Consider the following 9,928-nt stretch of genomic DNA (forward strand, 5'->3'; position numbering starts at 1 on the left):
TTTAAACGGATCTGTGATTTTATATTGTGTTAAAAGCTTCTAATTTCATTAAAATGTCCCTTGTTGGTTGCTAATGATGAAAAAGATTCACATATATGTGACTTTCATGATTTTTTAATAAGATACACATACATGTTCCCTAACTTGCATATGGATTCCATTCTAAAGTTCCATCAGAATGGAAGGAACTTTAGAATGCAACACTGGAAGTTCTGAGAAACACAGAGACACATCGCCTCAACGCCTTTTTCAACACAAGCTAGATTTGCTTCAAAACTATTACAGACAATGACTGACATGTCAGTCATAGGTAAGCAGAGAGTAGTAAACAAAAGTCAGTAAAGTACTGAAAAACACAGACTTAAGCTGATGCTTGCTAAATAGAGTTTTTTTAGTTTCTGGTTACAAAATAGGGACCAGGCTTAGTACTCAGTGATCAAATACATGTTTCTTGTTCACAGAAACAAATGAAAGTCTGAACATTTCTCATAAAAAAATGTTTTGTGTTTTGCTAATTCATACTCAGCTACGAAGATAGTTACATGTGATCAATCTGTTGTGATTTGTTTTGTGTACTGTGAAATGTAACTTCATTTTGTTTCCATCTCCTCCTCTCTCCCAAACCTCCACAGACGATTTCTCGATCCACGAGGGGACCCTGCTGGCATCCAGCTACGAGGTCCTGGCCTTTCTCGGGGAGGGCTGCTATGGGAAGGTGGCCATGTGTATAGACCATGTAACCAACACAATGAAGGCCGTCAAAATAAACAAGGATAGACCCATTTTCTTTCAGCGAGCACTGGAAGAGGTAGATTACAAACTCTAATAATAAAAACTGAAGCTGCATGATGGGACACTTACAATGTTGTACTGAAGGTGACAGCAAATAGTAATAATCACATTTTTTATGTCTTCCACAGATTAAAATTCTCCAAAAGCTACAGGCTCTCGATGCAGATGAATGCGGTCTGGTGAAATGGTATGGCTCGTTCTACCATGAAAAGTACATTTGTTTGGAGTTTGAGATCTTGGACCTGAGTCTCTATGAGTACACGCTGCAGAGACAACACAACGCTCTGTCCATAGCTGAGATCCGTCCAGTTTTACGTCAAGTATGTGGAATCATACATTTTTCAGAAGTATCATTTGACATTCAATGGAAAATCATACCTAAAAATGCACATTGTTGTGATACTGAAGCATCAAATTCTTTGTGCTTCTTCAGCTGACAACAGCACTGCTCCACCTTAAGGCCCTGGAAATAATCCATGCTGATTTAAAGCCTGAGAATATAATGGTGGTGAACCGTTTCAAGCATCCACTTCAGGTCAAACTCATTGACTTTGGCCTGGCTCGCCACGTGTCCGAAGCCATTCCAGGGACCACTGTTCAGAGTCTTTGGTACAGGTAGCTACAAAAAAACATGTGGCACAGAGGCTGCGGCTTTGATGGAAGTCTGTTTCTGTACTGGAAAATAAACAAAAGTGAGCTTAACAAGAAGTGTTTCTCTTCTCTCAGGGCGCCAGAGGTCATCCTGGGCATGGACTTCAGTGAACAGATTGACATGTGGTCTCTCGGTGCAGTGGTTGCAGAAATTGCCGCAGGCTTTGGTCTGTTCCCTGCAGACCACGAATATGATGCGCTCAAACTAATTGTGGACTTGGTGGGTCAGCCTCCGGATTTTCTACTTAACTGTGGACAAAAGAGCAGCTTCTACTTTAACATTGAGGAAAGTCACAACCAGCAAACCTGGAGACTTAAGGTAGCTGTCTGTCTGTCTGTCTGTCTGTCTGTCTGTCTGTCTGTCTGTCTGTCTGTCTGTCTGTCTGTCTGTCTGTCTGTCTGTCTGTCTGTCTGTCTGTCTGTCTGTCTGTCTGTCTGTCTGTCTGTCTGTCTGTCTGTCTGTCTGTCTGTCTGTCTGTCTGTCTGTCTGTCTGTCTGTCGCTCAGAATAAACGATGTAACCAAAACATTGTCTCTCTATAGACTCCATGGGAGATTACAGCACAAACTGGGCATCACTTTAGAGGAAACCCATTTTTCTATCTGACCTCTCTTGATGACCTGGTGGAGGTAGGTGGTCTTTATTTAGATAATATAATGTTATTACAAAGATTTATCTGATGTATTTTTATTTTTTTTACTGCTTTGCGTTATTCAACATGATAACTCAGACAGGTTTTACCTTCAATTTCTTCCAGGTGATACCTTATAGAACCTTGGCCAAGAGAGAGGAGTTGTTGAACTTTGTGGACCTCTTGAAAAAGATGCTGGTGCCAGACAAGTATGGGCGGATTATTCCCCTCAAAGTCCTTGAGCATCCATTCTTCGCTGTGGAGCAGGACCCCGACGTCAGCCAAAGCATGGAAACTGTGATTGTCGAAATGAGAGAGGTTGAGCCGAGTGTCACACCACAGCCTTCACAGAGCATTCAAAGTGTTGTGTTCAAGGCCATGACTCCTCCCGAGCAAACAGTCTCTGCTCATCCAGAAAGCTATTCTGTTAAGCTTGAGGACAAAGCTGCTCACATCGAGCCTGGTAAGTCACATGTCTAAAGTCCTCACTGTCTCATGTGTTTGTAGTTTTTTGATCACACTAACATCCTGCTTCTTTGTGGTTGTTCAGAGGTCATCGTAAAGACCACAGGCAAACAAAGCTGCAGAGTCAGGAGATTCCTGAAGAGGATCAGAAATGCTCTCTTCTCTTGTGTCCGCTGTGGCAGCAAATGAACCAGCCAATTGCCTGGTCTTCATTTATTGAATTGTTTTATTGTTATTGTTGTTGATTTTGTCAGTAAATGCATTGACTTCAAGTGTAAAAGTACTTGTGTGATGTGTGGTGAACTTATAGAAGAGAAATACAGCTGGCCCTATTTATTGTTTTGTATTTATTAGGTATTGTACTGCTGTTTTGTACAAAGAAATGTGATCATTATATTAATGACATTATTTTAGGTAGTTTTAGTATATGCTTTTGTTTTTAAGGCAGCTTTAGGACTCAGATCTTTGGTATTCAGAGGTGGAGAAGTGGTTAGGCACCAAAAGACGCATATTTTTTATACCATGGAAATAGTGGACGTTACGCCATTGTTCTCTGTATTGTTTGAAGATTTAAACATAAGGAAAATAAAGTGAATTAACCTATTTTTGCCTGAATAACCCTGAGTAAGATTCCATACCTGGTGCTTTATACACATTTACCTTTTTAATAAGGCAAATTTATAATCTAGGGTTCAAAGTCGTGAGGTGTTCTGATACAAGCAAGGTTTGAACAAGTGCAGTCCAATGTGAACAAATCAAATCACATAAACTACTCTTGTTTTATATGTATTTAATACAATATGTCATTAAAAGTGTTGTGTTCATCCAGATTAATTTGTATATTTATCGAAATGTTAAATGGGATCACCATGATGAATCCAATTCAAAAGGCACTACCAACAGGCTTTATTAAAAAAAAACATTGCCGAAAGCAAAATACAAATATGTGAAAACAAATCAAATCAAATAATAAGAGAGCATACAGAAGCGCTAACCTCAGCGTCGCTCACTTCTCGAAAGTTACAATTATTTCAACTTTTACCTACTTACTGCTAGGTAGAAGTGGGAGAGGTACTCAGATCTTGTACTTAATTAAAAGTTTTGAAATTGCTCTATTTCAGAATAATAAACTGTATATTATGCTTTGATTATAATCAGTAATGCATTAAAGTGTTATCACAGCTAGTTTTAATGACTTTGTATACTGCAGGGTAGCTTCTGTTATTATATTTAACATCATTAGTCCAAATCTGCAAAGTAACTATATAAAGTAAATGAGTAAAATTACAGGATTAACCTTGTATTAACCAATTGTAGTGGAGTAGAATTACTAAGTACCATAAAATGGAGATACTCAAGTGAAGTACATGGATTTTTATGTACCTTCCTAGGGACTGCAGATGGAAATGAGCTATTAGCTCAAATCTGGCATAAATCATCTCTTCTCTTTTCTGAGATTAATGTATTTGTATGCATGGACCTTAAATACAATTAAGAATCTCAAATTTTACTTAAGTAAAGTACTTGAGTAAATGTATTTAGTTAGTTTACATCACTGGTTACTGCTGACCTTTCAACCATAGCTTTCAACGTGCAACCAATAAGATGACAGGTGAATGTAGCTATGCTAGCTAGCAGAGTAGTTAGCCATAGAAACAACACCTAGCTGGATGTTTTCAGATTAACCTAGTCATTTTGCGGGGTTCAACCATATGTATTCACCATGACGTATTGGCAGAACAGGCTGGCAGAGCCCAGGACGTTAGCACAAGTTAGTGAGCCAAAGCCGCTCGTGATGCACAGCTGGTAAAGATTCAGACAATCACTAAGAAGTACTTCATTTTTTGACGCTCCACGACCTACTGAGGATTCTCCCGTTCAACAAGTCGATCATTTGTAACATTCCCCCTTAACTCTATGGTGATAAGGGGAGAGTTTTCTTTTGTTGTTTTGAATGAGACTGTTTGGTCTTTGTGTTTGGGTGAGGACTGATTGAGAGTGCCTCCTTTTAGATGTGGGTGTGGCCTATAAAGTAGGCAGTGGTGTAAACATTTAGTTAAGTACTGTTCTTCAGTACAATTCAGAAGTTAATGATGTACTTCCTCCACAAAATTAATTAATACATTTTACATACTTCTCCGATTTGGATTAATAATGTAAAATATAATCAAGATTTTAGTTACACCTGGAGTAAATCCCTGCTACTCTGCAGTATACAAAGTCATTAAAAGTAGCTGCACCTTTACCAGCTTTGAGAACACTTCACTGCATCAATAATTAGAATCAGAACATATCATATATATTATTCTGAAATGGGCTAATCTGCATAATGAGTTTTTACTTTTGGAACTTTAAGTATATTTTGTTGCTTATACTTTTGTACTTTTACTTGAGTAACATTTTGGATGCAGGACTTTTACTTGTAACAGAGTATTCCCACACTCTGGTACCTATACTTTTACTTAAGTACAAGATCTGAGTACTTCTTCCACCTCTGAATGTAGGCTTCTCTCTCTGATCACAGTTTCTCAACTCCCCAAAACAACACCCAGCTGTTTGGTTTCTCTTATTTTATCGTCGTCATTCTTCTTATGTTGCAATATTTCAGCCGGTATAATAGTGAGACAGTTACATTGGAATATAAGACAGAAACACAGAAAAAAGGGTCACAATGGCAGGACAAAACAAATGTAACAAAACAAAAGCTAAAGAAACTAAGTCTAATGCCTTTGCATTTGCACAAATAACTTACAAAATAATGTAAAAACTAGACAACACCAGACCTAATGTCAAAAATGAAATACAAAATTAAAAGAAAACCTCATTATAGCATTTAAAGATCAATGATTGAGTGTTACTTTGATGACACTTTGTCCGTTTCCCAGCAGGGTTTCCTCACTGTGATGTCAGTGTGTGTGCTTGGGTTATTGCAGAAGTGTGTGAACATACTTTTCTGCTTGAGTGTCAGGTATGACCTGTTGCACCAAAACTTCACTGCTGCTCTCAGAAAGTCTGGATTCTGACGTTTCAACTCTGCTACCAGACTGAAACACACAACACACAACGCTGACGTCAGTACTACAAATACCAATAACAATATTAATAAACTTCTTTTAAGATATGAATAAAAAAATAGTTTTACTGAAGGAAAATTGGCAGAAGTGCATTGTCTTTTAACCTAATAGCTGGGTTAAATGTGTGCTAGAAGAAACAATCAAAGTGTGTGAGGATGTCACAACTCAAGCTCTGTTGACAGTAAGCATCCTGATGTCAAAAAAAGGTTCACGTCCCCGAACACAACACAGGTATTACTTAAACCATTATAACAGGCTGTGTGTAGATCAGCAGCTCTCACCTGCATCAGCCTGTGTTGCCTCTGGAAGTCTTATTTTGAGTTTTGTCTTTTCTGTCACAACAACAAACAACAACTTTGGTTGGAACCACTTCATAGGTATTAATCTCTCACAGGACATAAATCTGAAACTACATTGGTACCTTTGTATTGCTCAGGCTTTGACCTCTGACTTTTGATGTGTTTGGTCTGTGACTCTGTGAGGAAGCGACTGATTCGGTCTGAGGGTATCGCAAAGGAGATCCCTGCTGTCACTTTCAGAGTGTTGATGCCTATCACCTCACCGTCCTGAAACAACAAAAACATTAACACAGTTAATTAAACTGGACTTTAGTGTCTGGTACATTTATTTGTCAATAATTCAATATTAAGAAGCTTCAATATCAGTGTCATAAGTAAAAGGATTATCTAAATGGAAATTATTCATAGTTTAAAAGAAGAAATATTGCCAGAAATTAGGTACTGATAAAAAACAAAGCAATTATTTATGTGAATATTAGCATGAAATACAGTCTGAGTCACGGCTTATTTTTCTTCACTTGAAGGGGCCCTGTCCTGCCTTTTCCACATTTCATATTTATATTGTGTGCCTCTGCTGTGGCATGTCTCCATGCTTTAATGTTCGAAAAGCTCTTTATTTTTCTCAAACTGCCTGTGCTGCAGCATCTCTTTTCACCCTCCGTCTGAAACCAGAGCCCAGCCTGCTCTGATTGGTTAACTGGCTGACAACACACTAAAGGAAACGGAAAACCCGTTTTGTTTAGATGATAGTTTTAGAGTTCCGAAAAAGGCCATATTAGGCCTGCATCAGACAGTTTTAAGTCTTATTAATCACTTGTGGCCCCTAACTGCTGTGTAAAAGGGGTAAGATGTCAGCACTCAATAAAATAGTTGTGTGAATCTTGGCAAACATGAGGGGCAAAAAATAATAGGCTGATCATAACACTACTCACCAAGTTAACAAGAGGTCCTCCAGAGTTTCCATACTTCCCCCAGAAAAGTTGAAAAATTTGACAGAGACAATAACATCAAAGATGTTGACACGTATGCAAACAATCAATATCACTATTCAACAAAAACCTGATGTGTTGTTGTGTGTGCTCACATTAATAATGGCGTCAGTCTGGATGTAGTCCATGTCTGAGTCCTTGATGCCCAGCTCCTTTCCGTCTCTCTGCGCGGTGCTGACGATGCCGGTGGTGACGGTGTTCTGCAGGGCGAAGGGGCTGCCAATAGCAACCACAAATTCCCCGGGCCTCAGATCAGCTGAACGGCCCAGAGACAGCACGGGGAGCTTCTTCTGCTCCGATGTGGGTGCACACAAATCAAAAATACCAGCACAGAACAGACAGGCGTGTCAAATGGAGACGCTGAAATTTATAAAAATAAATATGCAATAGAGACATACGAGGAGAGAAATGATGAAAAGTGTAATGATAACAAAACTGTCTCAGTATTTGAGATGTGGGTGTGAGAATGCACACATTGGCGCGGTGTCTCTGAGTCACACACTGGGTGTTTAGGAAAGTATCTCGCTAAGAATATCTAGCAGAAAGCTGTCAAGGACACGTGTCAGGATGTGGGTTATTATGCAGTAGTTCAGAACGTTTTTGTACTATAGGGTCAAGAAAATCACTGGGACATGATGTGTTCTAACATAGTTTGATTTGGATGAAGAGAGAAGGGTGGAGAATGTTATGATGATCCTGCCTAGACTTATTGTGCCTGTGTTGAGTTTGTAGTCTCTCACCTGGGGATTGACCTTGATGGTGGCGATGTCTGCCTTCCTGTCTACATGTCTGACCGCAGCCTCATATGCGTCACCGTCTAGGAGCTGCACGCGCAGCTGGGGCTGCCCTGTAACCGTGGCATCCGTGGTCACCACATGAGCGTTGGTCACAATCACACCTGAGGGGGTCACAATGAAACCAGAGCCGCTGGAGAGACGCACGTGGCGATTAAACAGGGGGTGTCTGGAGATGGCAGAGAGTGAGACCTACATTTGTAACACGTCTTATTTCTGTTGCAGGTTGTGTTATGTTTCTATTGACAAGATGTTTGAGATGTGTGTATAATGATATTTAGAATTGAAAATGTCATGTATTATAACATAATACCTTATGAACATTTCAATGTGGACAACAGCTGGAGCTATTTTCTCCACCACGTCAGCGATGAAGTTGAACTTGTAGCGAGGGCTGCTGGGATGGCCCGGGATGCGACCTGTACTGGCATGAAGAACATACTCCATTAGTAATACACACACAAACACTCAATCGATAGTTACTGTAGGATTAAATTAAAATTTGAGACGAGCAATGCTAATACAATTATAATATCTATTCATCTAGGAAAATCATAAACTATGGAAGATACATAGGAGGAGATATTGTATGGATTGAATATTTTTCACAAGAAATATTCACCAAATGTGTGCAAGAGGAGGAGGAGGATATTCTACCAAACTTTCTTTGTATTGATTTGGCACTGATAACTATCACAGCGTGTGTTATGCAACATAACCATTAGCCTACAATGCCGTTCAAGCACACACTGCACCACAGACAAATGTAGTAAATTTAAGATGTTTTATGAATTTGGATTCATAAAACATCCAACATCCAACAATGTGCACACTGAGCTGTCCTACCTGTGGTTGAGGGTACGCATGGTCCTTTATGCGCCTGGCTAACTGCGGGTCTGCCTTTCTGCTCCGCTTTACGGCTGGTCACTCTCATCTTACACACATTCCCGTACGTTTTCCTGTCGCTTCCGCACACTTCATGCTCCATCTTACACCGGCAGACACCCTTGGAGCCTCGCCGCCTACCCGCAGCGAGCAGCTTGCACTCCAGGCCATCCCCGCAGGGCAGGTGGTTCTTGCGGCCGCAGGGGTCTCCTTCGCGGGGGGAGCACACCATGCAGCAGTTACATCTATCCGGGACGTACCCGCCGACCGGACAGCTGGGGCTCGGACAAGAGCTCACGTCGCAGCGGGACGCGCACTTTTCTGGACGCACAGCTCCGGTAAAGTCGTGCGTAAAGAGAAACGTCGCTGCCAGTAATATTAACTGCATTGTGATAGACTTCACAAAAAGTTGTGGTGGATATTTTTGATTCGTAAACACGTCTTTCTTAATAACGTTCTGTGTTTGGACCTGATGGCTACTTCCACTGGGCTCGTGTTGTCAGCTCTCTGGAGGTTTTACTCCAGACATTGCCGAGTCATCAGGGTCTGCCTGCGTATTCTGACAACTTGGTGACTGTACATCACTTAGTTGGAGGCCACTCACTACATGAAGCTGATAATGCACGCCATCCAGTGGGAATAAAACGCATAACACCATTTCACATTTAAAAGCAGCCTCTTCCTCCATAAGTACACTGGTAGACAGCAAGTGCATGTACTAAAATACTGGACTTAAGAACACGTTTGAGACGCTTATATTGTATTATTTTCTTCCCATTTTACTTTGTTTCTTCATTACAGCAATTCAGAGGGAAATACTTAACTCGAATCAATTTACATGCTAAACAAACTGAAACGTTGACTTTAATTAAGTATATTGTCAACATAACTGTATGAGTTAGTTGAAAGCAATAATAAGAGGTTCAGCTTAATAGTATTGCTCTCAACTAACCTAAAACAGTTATGTGAAAGTAGTTGACATAATACATTTAATTAAAGTCGACATTTCAGTTTTTTCAGAGAAGACTACTGTTCAACTGTTTAAGTACCCTTGCTTTAAGACCTATCTGCACTTCTAATATATTTTATTGTTGCTTGTGTCACAGTACAAATAAAAAAATGAATTCACACAGAGATACAAGCTTATGAGCCATGTAATTAAAAGATGACTGATGTAAACAAGCGGTGTACAGTATCGGAAAAAACTTTTTAACATGATTTAAATATTAGGTTTTAGAGTTTGAAGTCAAATTGAGAGTGGTAGTGATCTTGCATTTGGAATTTTAAGAGTTGTACCATTTTTTCCACATGATGGCAGTATTAAGCCACATGTCCTCCTTTTTCCTTA

At 39.9% G+C, this 9,928-nt stretch overlaps 1 protein-coding gene across 4 annotated transcripts; it reads right to left on the reverse strand.

Annotated features, from left to right (window-relative positions):
- Positions 1–98: 98 nt before the first annotated feature.
- Positions 99–9,768, reverse strand: LOC134864618 (serine protease HTRA3-like). Of its 4 annotated transcripts, XR_010165856.1 has the most exons (9): positions 8,542–9,768; positions 8,009–8,114; positions 7,642–7,864; positions 6,997–7,191; positions 6,845–6,877; positions 6,035–6,179; positions 5,895–5,945; positions 5,489–5,583; positions 99–2,369 (listed from the first exon to the last, which is right to left on the reverse strand). XR_010165856.1 is itself a non-coding variant. In XM_063883744.1 (8 exons), exons 1-8 carry the CDS (start codon positions 8,966–8,968, stop codon positions 5,576–5,578), a joined length of 1,188 nt encoding a protein of 395 aa, XP_063739814.1. In that variant the 5' UTR covers positions 8,969–9,767; the 3' UTR covers positions 3,422–5,575. The 4 variants fall into 4 exon arrangements, 3 of the variants coding, with proteins under 3 accessions (XP_063739814.1, XP_063739815.1, XP_063739816.1); XM_063883744.1 differs by lacking the exon at positions 99–2,369 and having other exon boundaries at positions 3,422–5,583; positions 8,542–9,767; XM_063883745.1 differs by lacking the exons at positions 99–2,369; positions 6,845–6,877 and having other exon boundaries at positions 3,422–5,583.
- Positions 9,769–9,928: the final 160 nt, after the last annotated feature.

Source organism: Eleginops maclovinus, chromosome 5, assembly GCF_036324505.1.
Source record: "Eleginops maclovinus isolate JMC-PN-2008 ecotype Puerto Natales chromosome 5, JC_Emac_rtc_rv5, whole genome shotgun sequence".
Classification (NCBI taxonomy): domain Eukaryota; kingdom Metazoa; phylum Chordata; class Actinopteri; order Perciformes; family Eleginopidae; genus Eleginops; species Eleginops maclovinus.